Source organism: Panthera tigris, chromosome B1 (assembly GCF_018350195.1).
Source record: "Panthera tigris isolate Pti1 chromosome B1, P.tigris_Pti1_mat1.1, whole genome shotgun sequence".
NCBI lineage: Eukaryota > Metazoa > Chordata > Mammalia > Carnivora > Felidae > Panthera > Panthera tigris.
In genome coordinates, this window is record NC_056663.1 from 174011736 (window position 1) to 174035657 (window position 23922).

The 23922-nt window shown below is 36.0% G+C and overlaps 1 protein-coding gene across 1 annotated transcript in view; it reads right to left on the bottom strand.

The window, feature by feature from the left end:
• DTHD1 (death domain containing 1) overlaps window positions 1-23922 on the bottom strand; it is a 64946-nt gene that overhangs the window by 37170 nt on the left and 3854 nt on the right. The window contains 5 exon segments of the mRNA XM_007098918.3: window positions 1043-1332; window positions 3309-3473; window positions 14400-14644; window positions 17140-17319; window positions 20129-20456. Coding sequence (XP_007098980.3) covers window positions 1043-1332; window positions 3309-3473; window positions 14400-14644; window positions 17140-17319; window positions 20129-20456 — 1208 coding nt within the window.

A 23922-nucleotide genomic window follows, 5' to 3' on the forward strand; every position in this document is an offset into this window, starting at 1 on the left:
CTTTATTTTATATCCTTTTCTGATCTCTTCCCTCATTTCTCCTACCTTATCCTGCAACCTCCCGTATTCATTCACCCTGTTTGTTGGTCTTAGTATTTCCATAGGTTCACTCATTCACTACATTCCTATTGAAAGCTTTTCCTGGGCCAGGCATTCTTCTAAGCTCAGGGATCCACAGCAGGAAAGACGTAGCCAGTACCTTCCTGAATTTACATTCCGGGGAAGAACATAAGCGTATGAGCAAAGAGTAAGTAAACAAATAAATAAAATAATTTCACATTGTGGTATGATTTATAATGGAAGCAAAAAAAAAAAAAAGCCCTAGAAAAATATGAGGATGAGAGGTAAGCAAGGTACGTCATCTACCTCAGAGGTTCTTAGCCACTGTTGTGCCATGAACCCTTTTGGAGTTTGGTGAAACCTCTCAATTGTTTCTCAGAGTGGACTTTTAAATACATAAAATAAAATGTGTGGAAGTATAAATAAGACAATCATACTGGAATATAGTTCTAGACACACATCTCTTGGGAGTCGTGATCAGTCTGCTGATCCCAGATTAGATTCTTTGTAGGACATAAGAAAGAGTTTGGATATTATGTTAAGTAGAATAAGAGATAATTGTCAAGTGCTTAATGTGGGGGGAGGGCAATAAGGCATGATTTATATTTTTAAAGGATCACTATTGTTCCTGTGTAGAAATAGACTTCACATGGCTCTTAGTGGAGACAGAGGAGCGTTTAGGAGGCAATTGCAAGGGTGTATGAAAGAGATGATCCTCGCTCGGATTCAAGAGTATTCACGGAGAAGACTGTTTCTAGAAGAGTGTCACCTTCTAGAGTCAGCCTGTAAGGGAAGATGCATCCCTAATAAGGGAAGAAAGAGATTGAAGCAAAAAGCAAATAAGTCTTTTTCTTTCCCTACTTTTCATAAGCCTCCCCTCAGTTCTCTGAAGTTTTCCTCGGTGATACAAGTTTAACGAAGGCCTTCAGAAGCTTGTGGCTGCTAGCCCATAGAGCATACAAAAAGGTGTCTTTGTACTTACTTGAAGCAAATATATTTCCAGTAAATCTTAAAAGAATTTGTTCTCCTTCTTTGACTTGGAAGCCACGTGAAGACTCTGGAGGGCCACTGAACGATTCCAAGCGCAAGTTCCGAAGCACCTGGTTTAAATCTTTAGAAGGAACCACTAGAATGACTACTTTATGTGGATTGTCTTTCTGGTGACAGAGTACAACACAGGCAGTGGTGCTGAGCATAGCTTCTTCTAGAGCTTTCACAAAAGAAACCAAGAGGCTATTTTCCACAACGGAAGAAAGGTGTAGCACAATAAACCTGCGCGGGAGCAAAGAGGCGTGACATGAGGGAAGCATACAGTCTCAAAAGTATCACTGATAGCAAATAACACCCATTATCATCCAAGCTTTCGTTAAAAAACAAAAAACATCATGGGGCCCCTGGGTAACTCAATCGGTTGAGTGTCTGACTTCGGCTCAGGTCATGATCTCGCAGTTTGTGGGTTCGAGTCCTGCATCAGCCTCTGTGCTGACAGCTCAGAGCCTGGAGCCCACTTCAGAATCTGTCTCTATCTCTCTCTGCCCCTCCCCTGCTTGCGCTCTGTCTCACTCTCTCTCTCTCTCTCAAAAATAAGTAAACATTAGAAGAATTAAAAATTAAAAAAAAAATAAATAAAATCAAGCGTTCTAATAACCAACTAGTTAGATTCCTGAATGACTTTAATGAACCTCCTGGCAGTGAGGAAACCATTCAAACCAAACCAAGTTCTAAACAGATGTTCACCAAGAAATCCCCCAGGGTCAGATCAGCTCTAAATATGGCAGCATATTTTAAATTGTATTTTAACTAGCATCATCAAGGGTTATAATTTCCAACTATAGAAGAGAAAGATAATCAAGATAATTCATTTACTACCAACAGGATAAAGAATAGATGTCATAATTAAGTAGAGATTAAAATATTTTCTCTGTCACTGTGGTGTCAGAATCGTTATGAATAGACCTGTTGTGAGATGAGTCTTGTCCACTCTACCCAAATTTAAATGTTGGAGGCCTAATCCCCAGTACCTCAGAATGTGACCTTATTTCAACATGGGGTCTTGACAGGTGTAATCCAGTTAATGTGAGGGCATTAGATACACACTAATCCAATATGACTGGTGTCATAAAAAGGGGAACTTTGGGTACAGAAATGTGCATACATGGAGAATGTCACATGAACATAGAAATGGACACTTTCAAGCCAAGAAGAGAAGCCTGGAACAGATCCTTCCCTCACAGTCCTCAGAAGGAATGAATCTTGCTGACATCTTGATCTTGGAGTTTCAGCCTCCAGACCTATGAGACAATACATTTCTGTTGTTTAAGCCACCTAGTTTGTGGGACTTTATTATGGCAGCCTGGCAGACTAATATAGGCATCCCTCTCTGGGCTGGATCCTTACCGCCTCACACACATCCCCCAACTCTTCTCCACAAAAATTGCCTTACATGATCGCCCTCAGCCAGAGAATCCCTGCACCCACAGACAAGGACTCACTGATGCAGGGGTGTATACCTGCCTCCTTGGTACTCACACTCCTGAGCTTCCCGGAGTACCAGGCTGAGGTAAAACTTCTGCTGAAACCATAGGTTTTCTCAGCTTATTCCCTTGCCTTACTCATTTTGTTCATTCCCTTACAGGATTCACCTAAGAGTTCTCCCTCAATAAATCAATAAATCCTCATATTAAACTCTGCTTCTGACCTGAGACAACTGTAGTAGTAAGATCTTCCATTTTGAAATAAAAGTAAATATCTTTAGACATATGATTGCCTTCTCTTTATGAGTGTCTGCTCCTCATGAGCCTTAAAACTGTCTAAAACTCTTCTCATAATTAGCTGTCTAGAAAACATGGAAATGAGGAAGGCAAAATAAGGGCACGGAAATAACAAATTCAGTTTACATATACATGCTTATGAGATTAGCATAGTATGAACAGTTAATTACTGTCTTCATGGAATTTCATAAATAAAAGTGCTGTTTTAAAACTATTTTGGAGTTAAAGGAAGTCTCTAAAAATAAATCTAAGTTATGAGTGATTTCCAAAAGCACTTATTAAACTATCATGAATGAAATTATAGATAGCATATTCATATCAATTCTGGTTTGTGTTTTCAGCACACCCTGAAGAACTATTTATATTCCTATATGAGGCATAAAAACCTAATCCTATAATTTCATTTCAGTAAGCATCACTTATAATTCATCAGGATATAATACCGTCAACTTGTATTGTTTACAGGTATTGTATTACCTCTCTAAATGTTCGCGCAATTCAAATGATATCAAGCCACTCTGCATGGTTCTCACTACAACATTATCAAGCCCAAACCAACCACTGTCTCCACTTCTGAATCCCAGTAATTTCAAAGATTCACAGCCATTGTTCCCAGGTTTCCTCATGGAAGTGCTTTTTGTCCTGTACAATGGTAGGAGAGGAGAAACTGGTAAAATTTGTGTAGCATGAATCTTATTTAATGCATTAATTCTTTCAGTAAGCAAATAATCCAATAACAGTACATTGAGTGTATTCTATGTGCCAATAATTCCTCTATGCACGGGGAACACAAAGATAAGAAACATATAGCCCTTACTCTCCTGAAGAGTACAGTATTATAGTATTACCCAAATATGGGGCAAGGTGATCGGTGTGATAATTAAGGGAATGCGCAAGGTGGTTTAGAAAACAGAAGGAAGGTGCTCAGGGAAGCTTGCAAAGTGAAAATGTTAATATTTGACGTGAACTTTGGAAAATGAGAAGCATTTTATTACTGGCAAGAGAGTTTAGGGAACACCCCAAAAACATTAATAAAGTCACTGGTGAAAACCCAGATGCTTCAGGGGAGCCAAGAGTAGTGGGGGGCACCTAACAGGTAAGACCACAGATTCTGGAGCAAGACTTTCTACTTTCAAATCCTGGGTGGATCTGAATCTTATTAACTATATGACCAATGGGCATGTTATTTGATCTCTCTGTTTCAGTTTCCTTATTTATAGTATGAGAGTAACAATAGTATCTACATCATAGAGTTAAATAGTATCTACATCAATTGAATTAATATTTTTATCCTAATTCCTACAGCAGACATAGCCCATTAGCTTTCTTGCACAGTCCCCCTTCCTTTTCAACCTGCATTTGAATGTACCATGTGATACCTTCCACCAACCAGAGCTGAATTTACTCACAGTAGGCCAAGTTTCAACACTCAGCAAATTTTATCTTTTTTCTTCGGAACTTGACTAAGAGGACCAGAGATTATAACTTGTCACTGCTGTCATTTAGCTACGGCACCCTGGGCTATAAAAATAATTAGCACAGCGAGTATTAATAAAGGAAAAAAAAATAGAGGAGATGCTAAGAGACAAAAGGAGAGAAATCAAAATGAAAGAATCCATGTAGTCCTAGAGATGGAATAGCCTGACAATAAACTCTTTTCTTGAATTCATAAATGGATACCTGTTCCTCAGAAAGGAAGAAAAGTTCTTGATACTGAACATCGTGGGGGGCGGGGGGGAGGTCTAATGATAGTACAAGTCACAAGGGGTAAAAACCATGTTAGCTAGTTACTAAGAATGAAGACCCAAGTGTGAATCCCACATCCTTATTTGTGAATACGATTAGTTATGGCTCTAAAACCACCTTAGTTTTTACAGGTTGAGCTGTCCAATAAGCCATAAATTAGGAACTAAACTTGATTTAAAATGTCTACTCTGAAATTTTTAGATTCTATTGATTCCTTCAGGGAATCAGCCAGTTTAAAATATGGAGAATAGGGGAAGAAATAACATTTAGTTTTTGGCTTTTGGTTTAAAACCACAAATAGAGTAAATTTTGTAACACATGGAAGTTAATTATTTTTTATGGAGTTTTTAAAAATTTATTTATTTTATTTTGAGAGAGACGGAGACAGCACAAGTGGGTTAGGGTCAGAGAGAAGGAGAGAGACAGAATCCCAAGCAGGCTCTGCTCTATCAGCACAGAGCCCGATGGGGGGAGGGGAGAGCTGATCTCAGGAACCATGAGAAAGCAACAATAGGAAGCCTAACCAACCAACTGAGCCACCCAGGCACGCCAGAAGTTAATAATTTATTAACACAGGAAAATACACTGAAACTGAATCCAAAACTCTGGTCATTTACTAGAAAATTAATTAAATGCATGATTGATTTTTTTTTTTTTTTTTTTCTGATGACAACTCCTAACTTTTTTCTCCCAGTGGTCTAAACATTTCTGGGGACCTACAGGTTCTCAGCAGTAGCAGAACTGAACCCTACTCTCCCGTCCAGGTGGGTCTAAAACCTGAGGCATATAGTGCATTTGGCATTCATTAACAAAGTTTGCTTTAAAAAAAAATCCCATTTTTTCTGATTTCTGAGCACGTGATAGGATCGCACTTCCTTTCCCCAGTGATTGAGTGGGGGCCATATGACTAGTTCTAGTTAATAAACAGTGAATGTCACTTGGAGACCAAGCATTTAATTGCTCATGTGCATCTACTCAAAGCTTTTTCTTCTGCTACCCATGACAGCAGCCAGAAAGTGGTTGCCTTTCAGCCTGGGTACTGGAGTGAGGATAACCAAGAGACAGCCTGCCTTTGAGGACAACACAGCATGTGTGAGATATGGGTTGTTGTCATCAGCCCCGGGTGAATTCAAGTTTTTGTTAGCCTAGCCTACCCTGTAGAGTGCATCTTCCTCCCAGTCCTAGTGATCTGTTCAGTGATGGGTTTGTAACTGATTTAGGGTGAGAATAACTCTCAGGGCCTTTATGCATATCCATGGGGAGCTTCACCTTCTACTGAACTTGGAATAGCAAGATGGAACTGTCTTGCCAGCATGAGGGACAAGCACGTCAAAGAATGGAATTGGCACAGAGGAGGGCAGAAGGAGAAGAGAGAGACTAGGTTCTTTCTGGTTGAAGAAGTATATAAAGATAAATATATCCCCAGGCTTTTTGTTTACATGAACCAAAGAATTCCTTTTTCCTTAAAACTTTGGGCTTGCTTTTCTGACACTCAAAATCAAAAGAGTCCTCAATGATATAAAGATCAAATTTAGATTTCATGACATATAACATTGTGTAAGTTTAAGGTGTAAAATGTAATGGTTTAATACATGGATATGTTACAAAATGATTATTACCGTATAGTTAACACATCCATAATCTCACATTTAGACTTTAATATGATAATAGATTATACCTCCTCTTGAAATTAAATGATTTGCTAGCATCCTTATCTATCCCAGCTGTTCTTGACAACTCTGCAAATAAACTCTTCCTTTTATATATGCTATTAGCAAACTTTCACATCTCCTATTGTCTAGCAATGGCTAGCATTTGATCACAGTCCACAGAAAATTCTGATGTACCAAGAGTTCCATAAAATATAATCTTCATTAAATAAATTTGTTTATTCAAGAATTACTGATTTTGCTTTTTTCTTGAGGTGAAACTTTTTCTGTACCCAAAATTCCAGGCATTGGGGCAATTATAATTGGCCCATTTTGGGTCAAGTGCTCAATTATATTTAACAAGGACATTAAAAAACATGGAAACTCCCATTAGATCCACATGGATGGAAAGAACACTTTCCAGAATTTGTGGTACAATTTCCAAAAATTAAAGTGGCTGGGTAGACAAAGCAACAGATGTCCACTCCAAGCTGCCTTTCTCAGGTCTAACAGTGCCCTGGTATGTTGTTCTGAGATAAATGCCTTAATGCCACACCACTGAAAGACACTCAGAAGATTTTTTCCAAAATAAAAAAGATCTATCTGTCTAGGGGCACCCAGGTAGCTCAGTCAGTTAAGCGTTGGACTCTTGATTTCAGCTCAGGTCATGATCTCAAGGTTCGTGAGTTTAAGCCCTGTGTGGGGCTCTGCACTGTCAGCTTAGGATTCTCTCTCTTTCTTCTCTCTCTCTCTGCCCCTCCCCTGCTTGTGCTCTCTCTCTCTTTCAAAATAAATAAATAAACTTTAAAGAAAAGAAGTTATATCCCAAGGTTCTACAAGTAGAAATAGGCATTACTGGAAACTTTTCAAGGATAGTTTCTTTCTTTCTTTCTTTCTTTCTTTTTCTTTCTTTCTTTCTCTCTTTCTTTCTCTTTCTTTCTTTCTTTCTTTCTTTCTTTCTTTCTCTTCTGTCTTTCTTTCTTCTTTCTTTCTATAGCAGTTTTAGGTTCACAGCAAAATTGAGAGGAAGATGCACAGGTTTCCCATTTACCTCCTGTTTCCACATATGCATAGCCTCCTCCATTATCAATATCCCCCATCAAAGTGGTACCTTTGTTACAATTGGTGGACCTACATTGATACATCATGATCACCCAAAGACCATAGTTTATATTAGAGTTAACTCTGTGTTGTACATTATGTAGGTTTGAACAAATGTAGAATGACATGTAGCCATCATAATAGTATCATACAAAGTATTTTCACCACTATAAAAACCCTCTATATTTTGCCTATTTGTCCCTCCTTCACTCCAATGTCTGGCAACCACTGACGTTTTTACTGTCTTCATAGTTTTGCCTTTTACAGAATGTTATACAGTATATATCATACAGTAGGTAGCCTTTTCAGATTGTTTTCTTTCACTTAGCAATATGCATTTAAGATTCCTCCATGTATTTTTGGTTTGATAGCTCATTTCTTTTTGGCACTGAGTAATTTTCTATTGTACAGATGTTATTTATCCATTCTTGACATCTTGATTGCTTCCAAGTTTTGACAGTTGAGAATAAATCTTATATGACATCCATATGCAGGTGTTTGTGTGGACATGTTTTCAACTCCTTTCAATAAATATCAAGAAGTGCTATTGCTGGATAGTATGATAAGAGTATGTTTAGTTTTGTAAGAAACCACAAGTTTCCCAAAATAGCTGTACCATTTTGCATTCCCACAAACAATGAATAAGAATTCCTGCTTCTTCACATCCTCACCAGCATTTAAGGTTGTAAGTGTTCTGGATTTTGGCCATCCTAATAGATGTGTATTTGTATGATTTTTGTTTTAATTCGCATCTCAGTCATGACATATGCTGTGGAGCATCTTTTCAGATTCTTATTTTCCAATCATACATCTTCTTTGCTAAGGTGTCTGTTAAGGTCTTTGGCCCATTTTTTAATCAAGTTTTTAAGTTTTAAGAGTTCTTTGTGTATTTTGGATAACATTTCTTTATCAGAGGTACCTTTTGTAAATATTTTCTCCTACTCTGGGGCTCATCTTCTTATTCTTTTAATATTCTCTTTTCCAGAGCAGAAGCTTTTAATTTTATGAAGTCCAGCATATCAATTATTTCTAACGTGGATTGTGCCTTTAGTGTTGTATCTAAAAGTCATTGCCATACACGAGGTCATCTAGATTTTCACCTATTAGGTGCAATTAGGTGAAAATACCTTCTAGGAGTTTTGTAGCTTTTCATTTTACATTTATGCCTATAATCCAATTTGGGTTAATTTGTGAAAGGCATAAGTGTTGTCTACATTTTTTTTTTTAATGTGGACCTCTACTTGTTCCAGCACTATTTGTTGAAAAGTCTGTCTTTATTGCATTGCATTGCCTTTTCTTCTTTGTCAAAAATCCATTGACTATATTTATGTAGATCTATTTCTGGGCTCTCTATTCTGTTCCACTGGTCTATTTGCTTATTCTTTCACCAATACTACACTGTTGATACTGTGGTTTTGTAGTAAGTCTTGAAGTCACATAGTGTCAGTCTTCCAATTCTGTTCTTCTGTGATGGTTTCTTTTTGATTTCTTAAGTTATGTGGTAGTTTTACCAACGTGTTCATTTTATTATCATCCCTATGATGCATATATTTTACAGATATTGTCATATAAGACTCACATATTACATTTGAACATAATAATCTTAAAACCAATGGCAATATGTAGAAATAGTATTTTTCATGAGCAAAAATATTTACCCATCTGACTCTCTAAAGCATTTCTTATATAATATGGAATAAGTTTTTATTTAACAAATTAATTTCACCTTTCACCACTGTTAAGAAATCTTTTCTGGTTCATAATTAAATGACTCTCATCTTTTCCCCCAGAAACCATTCAGACATAGAGGAATGTAATGTAATAAAGACCACTAATTCTTCATATTTAGACCATGTTTTGGCCTCACCTAGTTTTTACCATTTTTTTTTTTTATTTTATGAAGCATGGAGTGCTTCACTGTGTTCCTATTTCCATAGAAAATGTTCAACTGTTTTCACCCTTTGATGTAAGAATGTTAGTATATGTGCTGCCAAAGCAAGCGCATGAAAGAATGTTAAACAAATAGTTGACACAGGTTCTCATTTTATTGTTTAATATGCTCTACTGGAGAGAGAAATGCATCTACCATATCTAGCACTAATAGCAACAGCATAGTATAAAACACTAATTCAGTGTTGTTAAAAAGCATAGGATTACTAATACTATTTACATTTCCATAAATGTATTCATTAATTTATTTAACTCACACAACTTTTTTTAACACCTACAATGTTATGCTTATGCTGAGTGATGATTAATGGAAAGGAGAATGATACTATAGTATGACACAGGATGTGCGCAAAGAACGTGGCTGACGCAAAGAGAGGAAAAATCAATCCCTCCTAGAGATCTTAGAATGTCTTGACAGATATGGACACAGTTAAGCTACTACTTACAGAATAAACCAGAGTTCTTCACCTAAACATGACAGAAAAAGAATTTTCTAGCAGAAAGACCATACACTGGAGCAAAGAGATGGAGGGAAAAAAAAAGAAATTAGTACTTTGGCCAACTGAATTGATGACAAATGGCCATCTTCCCACTACACAGGAATGCTGGACAAAATCTCTGTCTCTCTCTCTGTCTCTGTCTCTGTCTCTCTCTCTCTCTCTCTCTCACACACACACACACACACACACACACAGGAAAGTAGAGGAACTCAAAAGCTGGAAAAAAAAATCCCTTAGATCTGGAAACAAACAAACAAACACACTTCAAAAAGTTGGAATTCTCTTCTCTCCCCACAGAACATGACCAACTGGTTCTATGGAAGCTCCCACCCTCATCAGTCTCCTCCACACGCACACCCTGCCCCACTAACTGTGCATACACACCAGGTGTGTGGGGGCTGGAGCTTAATATATTACCGGGTACATCAGATACAGCCTCTAACTATTAGCTGGAACTAACTCAGTCATAAAACTGGAATCCCAAAAGGGCAGCACTGGCCGTAAAATGGGAAACAATAAAAACAACCAAAATCTCTTTGAATATTGGCTCAAGAAAGCAACAAACACACAAAGCTGCTCTGGCAGGAGGGAGAGGGAAAAGAAAAGTTGATCTAAAAATCATAATCAATACTTGGAAATGAATTTCTAAGGATGGAATTAGCATATAGACAAGGTACTAGATTACACCAGGCTAATAGATAATTTTAAACATCATGCTAATAGGTAGGTGATAGAATAATCTCAATAAAACTATAAAATGAGTATGTTTACAATGATTAAGGGGGTAACGAAAGAAATAGAAAGCATAGTGAAAAAACAGAGCATCTTAGAACAAAAGATTTTTAAAATATATCGATATCTTTTTTTTTCTTTTTTTAGAAATGAGAGTTACAATGATTGAAATGAACAGTTGAAACTACTGATTTAAAAAAAAAAAAAAAACAGTAAAAATGTAAGGGTGCCTGGTTGGCTCAGTCAGTTGAGTGTCTGACTCTTGAGTTTGGCTCAGGTCATGATCCCAGGATCTCTCTTTCTCTCTTAAGATTCTCTCTCTCTCTCTCTCTATCTCTCTCTCTCTCCCATTGCCCCTCTCTCCCGCCCTTTCTCTCTCTACTCCTCTCTCCCACTTGCTCTCTCTCTCTCTGAAAAAAATAAAAAAGAAAACCTAATTTACTTTAATAAATAAATAAATAATAGCAAAATATAAAAAAGGTAAAATATATGAGGAAATCATCTCAAATACAGCATAGAAGCTTTTAAAGAATATTAAAGGTTTGTGTAAGATGAACAACAGTATAAATTATGTTTACTCCATTTATATTTGTTTAATATAACTGATGATTTTATTTATATCATCTTTTCTCTTTAATATCACCATGCTGTTTTCTTGTTTTCCTTCTGTTATCCTTTTGCCATATAAACTTTTCCTTTTTACTTTTTGCTTTGTACTTTTATGAATGAGATTGAGGCAAGACTGATTTTATTCCTTTTTACTTAATCTGCTTCTGCTAAACAGATTGTTAAAGAATTATGTTTTATTTAAATGTGCATTTCAAATCTTCCATGTTATGCCTAAGTATGGGTTTTTTTTTTTTTTTCATAAATTGTGTCTAGTAATCAATCAGCACTTTCTAAGTCAAGGCTTTAATCAACGTCAGAAAATCAAATTCAACTATGCCTTTGATTATTGCTTCTTTTATGGTTGTTTTGGTTGCTCCTTTGATGATACCTGTAATTATTAGGTGACATCACTTCAAATGACTCCTTATCAAACACTCGTCCCTTTTCATCTCTGCTTGTTATCTTTGTATCTTATCCTGTTGTCCTCTTGTCTTTTTCTAGTCTATCCTGATGGCTTTCTGTTTCTCAGAAATTTTGCTTACTGGATCATACTACACTTACAAAACGGATTTCTAAAATACTCTGCAGGTAACTGTGATTCTCATTATTCAAGTTACTGTGAAATGTCAGAATGATGCTGTCTTTCTTTATTTCCATAGTATGTTCTTTGGTGTTTTTATTCCGCTTTTCAAATCTTTTTGATTAATATTACAATTTTTTCCTTAGGAAATCATGTAGGATTTTGTATTTTTTCCCTTAATCTTGAATGAATATCTGTCCACTCGCTTTGGTAGCCACTTGAATCTCTTTCTCAGATCTGGAAAGCAGATCCATGTGTATAATTTATAAATCAATTTTCAGTGTCTAATCGTTTTTCCTGAGTATAATTTATCTGGAGTACCCCTGTGTAATCTTCTACCTGAAAAAAACTGGATTTCAAATGTTTCGAATCAATTAAATGTATGAAAATGTGCCACCCTCAGCATGATTTCTACTGGGGCTCCTCTCGCCTCTGCTCTTATCTCTATACCTGTGGGAATTTCATTTTTGACAATGCAGTATGCTGCTTCCAATTTCTCTTTGCATTCTGCTCTGTCATTTCTGAGGCATGTGCAAATATAGCAAAAGAGGGGCAAAGGAGCACTGATCTAATCAGATCCAAAAATGGTATCTGTATGTTACAGGGATAAATTTCTATTTCTCAGACTAGGGGATTAGACCATCAGGGACAAACTAATTATTTTTCTATCATATTTATTGCAAATGGATCTGCTTTGTTTTATGATGGAAAATACATATCAGTCACAAATTATTTTTATTAATCCTTTGCCATCCACCCTCTATATATAGTAGAAATACTAGGTTCCAGCAACAGGTTACTGGTAAGAATCCATTCTTAGGATTAAGTTCTTATCTTTAAAACTATATATGGGAGCACCTGGGTGGCTCAGTCGGTTAAGCATCCAACTTCAGCTCACTTCATAACCTCATGGTAAGTGAGTTCGAGCTTCACATTGGACTCTGTGCCGACAGCTTAGAGTCTGGAGCCTGCTTTGGATTCTGTGTCTCCCTCTCTCTCTGCCCCCTCCCCCACTCATGCTCTGTCTCTCTCTGTCTCTCAAAAATGAATAAATGTTTAAAAAATTAATAAAAACAAATAAAAAATATATATGTATCTCAGGGGATATTTAAAATAGCATGTCTTTAATCTATGAGACTGGTACATTTTAAATTTGAAGCTTCAGGATATTTCTGGTTTTAAATCTTACTTTACATTGGTACACAGGAACATGGATTAACTAAACTGCCATTTGGAAGATTATATATCTATATCTACATAGATATAAATGAATGGATGGATGGATGGATGGTTGGATAGATAGATAGACAGACAGACAGACAGATAGATAGATAAATAGATCTCCATCCCAAGTAGCAAAAGTATATATAACTGGATCATGTCTATTTTTATGTTCTCTCACTTAATCTAACACAAGGGAAAGTTTAATTTCCTCTCCCAGCCTCAACCTAATATTCTACTATTGCCCTAAATCGCAAACATTGTGGGAAAGGACAAATAATCCACATCTCAGTTTCCAGCCTTGCAGTTTCAAACTTAATAAAGGATGGCTACATAGAGTCATAAATAAATCCAGAGATATGCAAGGGTGTCCAAGATTGTGTCACTTGGTAGGTATAGTGACTTATACATGTTATTAATATCACTGAGTCTCAGTCTTCTCACTAATAAAATGGAGATAAAGTGGGGTGGGGGAAACTGGATAAGACCATATACACAGGAAATCTGGTACACAGTAGATTCTCAATTAATAGTAGATAGTATTTCAATTAAGTCTCTGAAGTTGTTTCTCCCTTTCGTTTTTCAAAGAAAAAAAGTATTTCCTTCAGAAGTGAAGAACAGAAACATTCCCTTCTACATTTTTCATTAGAAAAGAAAAAATAAGCATTAAATGAAAGAACAGGAATTAAGATCGGGATTATTCTGTGTAACCTATTTGTTGTTAGCATTTCATCTCCAATGTCATTTCTGAAATAGGCTAGCATTTCATTGCCAATGTCATTTCTGACAAGTAACTCAATATGTATATTTGTCTCATTGGTGGGGATTTTGCGTAATCATAAAAATTAAGGGATTATCCACCTGTATTCCACCGATATGGCGAATACAAACTCAAATTTAATTTTGTTTTAGAAAAGTTCAGGTTAATCTTTTTCCTATATTAAGAGCACACTCTTAAATATAGAAGTTAAAATCACTGTACCACTTCTTTATAATTAACCATGTCATAATTTCTTTGAAAGCAAAGATTAATTTTACCTCTTCTGTGTCTACCCTACCACATAGCATACATTGGGGCCTTTTGTGGGTCTAAAATCATTACCTTTCATGGGTCTACAATATTTTATATCTATAGTAAAATGTTACATGATATTTCAATAATGATTTTTTTTTTAACGTTTATTTATTTTTGAGACAGAGAGAGACAGAGCATGAACGGGGGAGGGGCAGAGAGAGAGGGAGACACAGAATCGGAAACAGGCTCCAGGCTCTGAGCCATCAGCCCAGAGCCTGACGCGGGGCTCGAACTCACGGACCGCGAGATCGTGACCTGAGCCGAAGTCGGATGCTTAACCGACTGAGCCACCCAGGCGCCCCTCAATAATGATTTTTAAATATATGGCATCAAATTACATTTTTAAATTATTTACATTTCTTTGTTTATCATCAACTCAGTTAGAGATACAAGGATTTAGCTCACCGGTTGAGGTACAGTGGTATGATCCTTTTTGTAGTAGCACTAGCCATTCTTTTATGATCTATCTCAGATGCAAGATTTTTTTTATCAGGGTGTGGAGAACAAGGTAGGAATACAGTGACTGGCTTCTGGAAAGGATGTACCAAAGGGTGCTTCATGTGGATCAGCGGGCTTGTTGATATCACCGGGTAGGAAGTATCTTGCTGTGTTTTTAAATATGCCACCAAAGATGGGTCAACTGGTTGGACCTAAATAAGGAAAAAAATGCATATATTCCTATATTTTGATAGCAAAAGATGCAAAGTATCAGCACATTTCTAAGCCAATTTTCTGAAAATTTGACAGAATCTAGTTTTATGTATTTCTCTATGTGTTGTTGACTGGAAGCAACACTGAATTAATTTATTAAAAAACACAGCATTTGGCCCCCCTTTTACAAAGTCTTTCTGAATTTAGATTCCTTGTCCAATGTTATAAATAACTGAGAAACACTCATTGTAGGCAACAAAATGACCTAGAAAACAAAATAGGCATTTTACGTAATTTCTAATTAGAACTGCTGTTAGATCAACAAGAAACTAGAAACTAGAAAAACAAGACTATATTTGTTTCCTCTCACACAAGAGTGGCTAATAAAAATAGCTAGCATAATTCTAAAATTTCAAAGTTTATGGAAAATACTTATGAATACATAGTTCATAATATGGGTTTTTCCCCTATTTTTTCTTCTCCGTTAACCACTTATAATAACTGAGAGAAACAGGAGAACATGAGGGGAGAGTCTAGACTGGAAGAACAGAAAATATTGAGAAAGTGTATCTTCTAAAATGTGCACTGATGCTCTATCATATCTTGTGTATACTTTGCAAATGGTGTTTGTATATATTAAATCCTCATTCCCGAAAAGGGATGTTTTATAATTAAATATAACCAAATATTCATAATCATAAATATTTAAATTGGTTAGCCTCTTTTTTTGCCATCCTCTCAGATGCAAATTTTGAATCATGAATGTCCCAAATTCTGGCATCAATTCTATCATAGATACTCAACATATGTTTTTGTTAATAATTATCAAGACACACACACACACACACACAGCTAAGAAAGCTTTCAAATAAAGCAGGGATGTACTTTGGAATGAGATTCATTATGCTCTAAATCCCCACTTTATCACTGATAACACAGTATGTTAGGTCATTAAAAATATAAGAGGAGCATCTGGGTGGGTGGCTCAGTCGGTTAAGCGTCCAGCTCTTCCTTTTGGCTCAGGTCATGATCTCACAGTTCGTGAGTTGAAGCCCTACATTGGGTTCTGTGCTGAACATGAAACCTTCATGAGATTCCGTATTTCCCTCTCTCTCTGCCCTATCCCTTTCATGCTCTTTCTCTCTCAATAAACAAACAAACAAACATTAAAAAAAAAAAAAAAAAAAAAACCTGGACCACTTTCTTACACCATACACAAAATAAACTCAAAATAGATGAAAGAGCTAAATGTAACACAGGAAGCCATCAAAATCCTACAGGAGAAAACAGGCAACAACCTCAGCCACAGCAACTTCTTAGTAGACATGTCTCCAGAGGCAAGGGAAACTAGAAGCAAAAATAAACTATTGGGACCTCATCAAAATAAAAAGCTTCTGCACAGCAAAGGAAACAATCTACAAAACTAAAAGGCAACTGACAGAATGGGAGAAGATATTTGCAAATGACATATCAGATAAAGGGTTACTATCCAAAATCTATAGAGAACTTATCAAACTCAACACCCCAAAAAATAAATAATCCAGTGAAGAAATGGGCAAAAACATGAACAGACAATTTTTGAAAGAAGACATCCAGATGACTAATAAACACATGAAAAGATGCTCAACATCACTCAATATCAGGGAAATACAAACCAAAACCACAATGCGATGCCACCTCACACCTGTCAGAATGGCTAAAATTAACAACTCAGGCAACAGCAGATGTTGACTAGGATGTGGAGAAAGGGGAAAACTTTTGCACTGATGGTGGAAATGCAAACTGGTGCAGCCACTCTGGAAAATAGTATAGAGATTCCTCAAAAAATTAAAAATAGAACTACCCTATGACCCAGCACTTAAACTAGTAGGTATTTATCCAAAGGATACAAAAATGCTGATTTGAAGGGGCACATTCATATATATATACATATGAATATGTGTATATATGTATATATATGTGAATATTACTTGGCAAACAAAAAGAATGAAATATTGCCATTTGCAGCAGCATGAATGGAACTAGAGTGTATTATGCTAAGCAACATAAATCAGTCAGAGAAAGATAAATATCATATGATTTCACCATGTGGAATTTAATAAACAAAACAGATGAGCATGGGGAAGGGAAGAAAAAATAAGATAAAAAGAGAGGGAGGAAAACCATAAGAGACTCTTAAATATAGAGAACAAATTGAAGGTTGCTGGAGGGGTATTGAGTAGGACAATGGGATAAATGGGTAATGGGCATTAAGGAGGGCATTTGTTAGGATGAGCCCTGGGTGTTATATTTAAGTGATGAATCACTAAATTCTATTATTGAAATAAATTAATAAATAAAATTTAAATAAAAGACAAAAAGGATAAAAAAGAAAAGTATAAGAAGAATTCATTTACTGTTATATTAAATAGTGGTATCTTCTTTATCCTTTTGGGACTATGTTTGATGACCCACAAAATCTATGAGAAGAAACTTACCAGTTTTTAGCATTTACCTTTAATTGTACCAGTACTGATGAGCCAAAAACTCCTGGAGGGTAATTTAAGGACACTCGGGAATCCATGCTTGGCTTAAGAGTATGGCCTTTCTTTGTTACTGTGAAGGACTCTTTCTTTAAACAAGACACAACAGAAAAGATACCCAACTTGTACACTTTGACTTCAGCACAAGTCCCCTGTATGGATTGAGGACATGAAAGGACATTAATGCAGCACTGTTCAGGGAGTATCTGCTGTACATACTCTGCTGCGAAAAAAAAAAAAAAAAAAAAAAAAAAGAAAGAAAAAAGAAAAAAAGTCTATCTGCTGTCCCTGTAATCTCTCACAATTGAGAAAGATTTCATTAACACCAAAGGGTTGGTCATTTCATGAGATGAGGTGGAAGTCGATATTAGTTTCTCAAATTTGGACTACGTGATAGAAAAGAGAGAAATAAATATATTTTTAAATTTAAATTAAATCCCCCCCAAGATGTATAGTGAATGAACAATCACATTTAGTGTTTTCATAAATATTAACTATTTGTGGAATCCTATGTTTACCAGAATAAACTTTAAATATTGGCCTTTAGGGGCACCTGGTTGGCTCATTTGGTTAAGCATCCAACTCTTGATTTCAGCTCACGTTATTTCATGGTTCGTGGGTTTGAGCCCCGCACTGGGCTCTGCGCTGGCAGCCCAGAGCCTGCTTGGTATTCTCTCTCTCTCTCTCTCTTTCTCTCTCTCTCAAAATAAAGAAATAGACTTAAAAAAATTAATAGATATTGGCCTTTATCCAGAAAATTCAACACTGTTTTAGGAAATTCCAAATTTCATTATTTGGGTAGTTTATGCAAACACTAAAGCACCTGTACCGTCAGCAAATTCTTCCTTCTGACAGCTCACAATCTCTTAGCAAAGCCATTTTTTCTATTCTTCCCCTTCATGCAGTGGGAACAAAAAAAAAAAAACAAAAAAAACAAAAAAACAAAAAAAACTGGAAAGAGACATTTGTGTTTATTTTTTATATACTGACATTTACATTTTTAATGCATATATGCAGTCACATATTGAAGCTTTTTTTATCATACAAAAGGGAACTGAGCACATGAAGGAAAGCAAAATGATCTATTCGTGTAACCACCAAAGCTTAAAATGAGGAGGAAGGCTCTATTGGTCTATTGGTAATTTGGTCTATTCATGTGTCCCCCCATTCCGGCTCCACCCCAGCATGAGTGGATAATATGCAGACACACACACATAAGCAAACATTTCAGGGACACTCACAACGGAAAATAATCTATCATTTAAAAACTGAGGAAGACATTTCACAATATCACGTCACGAAACCGTCATCGGGAAACTTAAGGGCAAGATGAATGGTCTTCATTGGCTGAAGGGAAAATGGTGAGAAGTAAGAAAGAAAAGTCTTCCCAGAGCTGGTGGTGGTGGCTGTGCATTTTCTGCACATTTGGCAGATGCTGGGAACCAGAAGTGTTTTTAAGCATGGGAGTTGCCATGAACAGAAGTCTGATGATGGTTTGTTTATCTGACTCTAGAATTAGCATTCTTAAATGTTGGATGAACCACATAAAATTTTGGAAGGACTCCAGAGTTTAAAATTTTTGAGCTAAGAATGGGGATAACTACCCTTGGAAAATTATAAAAAGCATATACTTTTGTATTTTTAGTAGAGGACAGACCTCTTATTTTGTTTTCCTTTTTGCTTTGATTATCCATTTACTAAACATCTTGCCTGCCCATTTTGTGAAAGTCACATGCACTATCAACAGTTTTTGCTTTTATAATGTCAGTCACGTAGACTGGTCAAGATGAAAAAGCCACAATCAAGGGCAATGCTGATCAGACTATTATACATGCAGTCTTCCTAGGCTAAATATAAAATGTATCAGGGACATGAATTGGAATAAATAATTAGAACAAGCTTAGCTTTCATATTCTACTGTATAACCTTGTTTGTAACTCAGAAAAGTCCCAAATCAGAAAAAGAAGAGATGTATTATAAAGAATTTCTTGTTTTGTGGAATTTTTAAACGTTGATTCCTTGCCCTCGTCTTCAAATAATGATGACTTACTTAAAGCTAAGAAGAAAAATATTTTGTTTAATGGTAAATTCGGTGGCCCACAGAAAAATCTTTAACCTTAGTTCCCGTCAACTTTATGCTAATTTAACAATTGTTATATTCTGTCTTCAAAACAAGAATTTGTGACAGTAGAGAAGTTCAGAGTTATTACAATAAAGTCTAATTTATTAACTCCTAACACATGTTTATAGGCTACTTTTATCTTAAGTGCATTTACTCATTTGATCCCTATGACCCTATCAGGTAGACACTATTATTGTGTTCATTTTCAGATAAAGAAATAGAGTCTTGGCAAGGTTACATAATTTACCCACACTAACACAGCAAGAAAGTGTAGGACCCCTTCTGCAAACCCAGCCAGCCTTCCTCCACAACCCACATCCTAACTACCACATATACTGTCTTCTGTGTATAAACAAAACACAATTTATAGACTTAATAACTATCGCCAGGCACAGGCGCGCACACACACACACAATTGTTCATTTTTTTAAACATATTTTCCCAACTCATGAATGATAAAAATAAAACTAGTATTATCTGGGGATACCAATCTTCTTAAATTTAGACAGAGGTCCATCACATTAGAAATGTTAGTCTAATGCTAGTCTAGGGCATGAAGCTGAGTAAGCCATGATTTTGGTATTGTTTTCCAGGTGAAAATACATTTGCTGGGTCCTAGACACAAGTTCTTCATTCCTAAGTTTGGTCAATAACTTCTGCTCTTTGATCTTTATAGATAGCAAAAAATAAATAAAAATTGTGAATTGACTGGTGTTAACCTAATCAGCCTTTCCACTTATTACACAATCTATCTATATCTATACACAATCTGGTAGCCTGACTAATATTTAGTAGAGGAGTCAAACAGCAAATGTAGATATAGCCAATGGTTTACCAACCTTGTAACTTCTTCTCATTCCTTCCAGTGAATTTGGAGTTAGGTAACTTGATCCAAGGTTTACGTCAGACACTTTCACCATGATGTCTCTGTAATTTCCCCTGTAACGTGCAGTAAATGGAATTGCAATGCATATTGGAAATGGAATTTCCTTTTCTACATCTGAGCACTCAACAGTGATGACATTACTGACCAACTCTTCGTTATCACTCACTACTAAAGAACTCATGCTATTAATAATCCGGCATTCTAGATGCTGGAGAACATTTGATGGTGCTGTAATATAACAAGACACTTGGGGGCTGGTATCACTCAGTATATCAAAATACCTGCAGGGAAAAAAAAAAGACACAATTTTTGCAATTATTTAGTTTGTGTACTGTATAGCTAAATACATAAGAGCACAAGCTCGAGAGCCACGTTGTTTTGGTGTGGATCCCAATTCTTCCACTTAGTAACTCTGTAACCTTTGGCAAGATACTCCACCTCCCTGTGCCTCAGTTTATTCAACTGTAAGACAATTCAACTCAGTTTATTCTCACAGACTGTCTCATAAGAAGGCTGTGAGAATTAAATAAACTAGCATATGTTAAGTAACTAGAAAGCTATGCCTGACATAGTTGGTATTGTATATTATATATATTAGCTATTGTTACTATTGACATTACCACTATTATTTAGGCGGTTGATTTCTCAGTTTTGTTCACTTTACAAAATGAATCTGAAGACTGCTAATTCTTTTTGATAAACCAAGAACATATACCTGAATCATTTACTGAATTTAAGGGAAGGAGACAAATATATGTATATATATATATATATATATATATATATATATGTATATATATATATATATATATATATAAAATACATATCTGCTATTGGAATTATCCAAACACATTACATCAAATGATGATGTTTATTATGTTTTTGTGAAACACTGATAAAGGTACAAAAATACTGTGAATTTATGATTAATCAAGGTAATTAGAAGCAGAATATTTACAATCCTCAAAGAATCAATACAAACACTTATTCTGACCATTTGTTATACTCTTGCTTATTGTAACTATCACTTTTGCCAAAGATTTTAGAGTCTTAAACATTTACATTCAGATTTGAGATCGGTCAGTCCCTTACTATTTGCTTGACCTTAAATATCAATAATTATTTTTTTAAATGTTTATTTATTTTGAGGGCCAGAGGGAGAGACAGAGAAAGAATCCCAAGTGGGTTCTGCATTGACAGCATAGAGATGGCTACAGTGCTTGAACCCAGAAACTGAGATGCGGGCTGAGCCAAAACCAAAAGTCTGATGCTTAACCGACTGAGCCACTCAGGTGCCCAAATACCAATAATAATTATTAAAATAGCTAATATGTCAGCTCTCTCTATGGACCAGATTTTAGGCTACACATTATTTCTTTTTTTTATTTCAAGGTTTTATTATTTTTCAATAATATTTACACTCAACATGGGGCTTGAACTCACAACCCCGAGATCAAGAGTTGCATGTTTTACCTGCTGAGCCAGCCAGGGGTCCCCACGTTGTTTCATTTAATCCTTACACTAGGGTGTCAGGCAGGTACTACTGTCATCACCTTTCACAGGTAAGGAAACTGAGGCTTAGAAAATTTCATGTGTTGAAAATCACACCAATGGCAAGCTACAGAACCAATACAAGAATCCATCTGTCTTTAGTACAAATGCCCACATGTTCTAACATAATATTCTCAAATCACTCCAAAGCACTGGCTTCTTTGTCCATTACAAACTGAAACTAATGCCTAATTCACAATGGTGTGAACATGGAATGAGATAAAATATTTAAACTTCTCATAATAAGGGGTTAGCATAAAATATGTGCTCGGTAAACGTTAGATCTCTACATTAAAATTACCAGCTGTAGTTTCTCCTCTTCTGGTTACTTCACATTTCTCATCAGTGAAATGACTGAAATGTTGGCAATGCGAAAATATATAAGACGATCAGTATAAAATGCAGCATTCATACCCAGCTCTAGAATAATAAGGTTTTAACCATTTTTCAATTATTAGTAGATCGGATTTAATAGTGCCCTTTAACATAGATATCAAAAACAAAACAAAACAAAACAAAACAAAACATGTTGAAATTGTAGGGAGGGTCATTTATATTGATACTTCCGAACCTGTAAATTTAGAAAGAAAATTACCCAGTACATTGGTCTGTTTTTATATTCTCTGATGACAGTAACAATGGTACTTCAGAAAATGAGAGACAATTTTGGAATTGTTTAATAGAGAATACAGTGACTCAGCCTTGTATAACTTCAAAAATGATTCTCTTCTGTGCCCTGGAAATGATCTGCATACACTCTTCTAAAAGACAGATGAAATGAGTGAAGAGACCTATAAATGCTTCCATTTCCTCTAGGCTTAATCAAATAGATCTAGTCCAGCAGCTAAAATAATCAGATTGGTTTATTTTAGTCTTGTTTCCCTTTGAGTCTATACATACTAGGACAACAGTAGAAGAGATAGGTTTCTTACAGAAAACTATCCAGCAAGGAATCACAACAGATTCCCAGCAAGATTTTGTTCATGACATACATATTTTAAGTGATCTGATGGCGTTCTAGCCTGAGGGATTTAAAGGAGTCATCATCTTTATAAATATGCATGCCAAGCACAATTGGTTTGGATGCTATGAAGAGGAAATCACTAACCAGGGAACACCTAGGGAGGTGTTAGAGGGAGTGGTTCAGCAGTGACTCATTAGTTGATGCTTTGAGTCATTTCTGAATATAAGAATATGAAGTGTTAATATTTTTCTCCAGTAAAGTGGGTAACTGCATATTAACTAACTTAATAGTTGTTTTGCAGGGGCAGTAGTTCTTTGAAACTATGGGGGTCTTTCATGCATTGAATGCACTCCTATGACATCTACAAAATTCATTAGATTCTCAGCCATGTAGGGACCTCACTGCTAACCTAACTCAACCTGTTCATTTTACTGATGAGATAGGTAAGGTCAAAGTAGCGAAATGAGTTGCTTGAGGTCGTTGACTCAGTTGTGGTGCTGTCCTGGAAACGGTATCGTACACCTGAAAACAACACCACACGTCATGGCAGAGAGGGGTTAAATGAAGTTTGGAAGCGTGTGGGAGGTAGAGAAAGTGAGGGTTGTTGAGAGTGAGATCGATTATATACTAACATGAAGGCCAGCGTGAGCGGCTACAAAGCGACGCGGTGCTAGGCCCTTTACGTGATTTTCCCATTTGACCTTACCAAATAATCCCAGCAAGTATATATAATTTCTACAAAGAAGAAAATAGGGCTAAGAGATGAAGCAAGCTGCCCAGGGTCACAGAACTATTATGTAATAAAACAGGATATAAAATGTTAAGTCTTTCTGATTCCCAAAGCAATGATTGTTTTCATTCTTCTCCATTGCCTTGCAAGGATGTGATATTTATTTGCTAGAAAACTATGGCTTGTGAATATTTTATTTTATTTGGACAAATAGGGATTATTATTCCCTTGTATAGGGGAGATAATTCCTGAAGTATATCAGTCAATTTCCACTTTTATTCTTTCACATGTCATGGGCTCTTTGGGAATCTGGTAAAAGTTTTGAACCATCTTCAAAGAGATAAAATAGGTATGAAAATACACATTTAGTTTTAAAAACTGCTTAAAGCTTACCCATGCCCCCTAGAGACTACAGATACAGGTTAAGAATTTATGATAATTCATAAATAAAATACATGTGAGGATTTATTTGAGGATATAACTAAAACAAATCTGAGGCTAG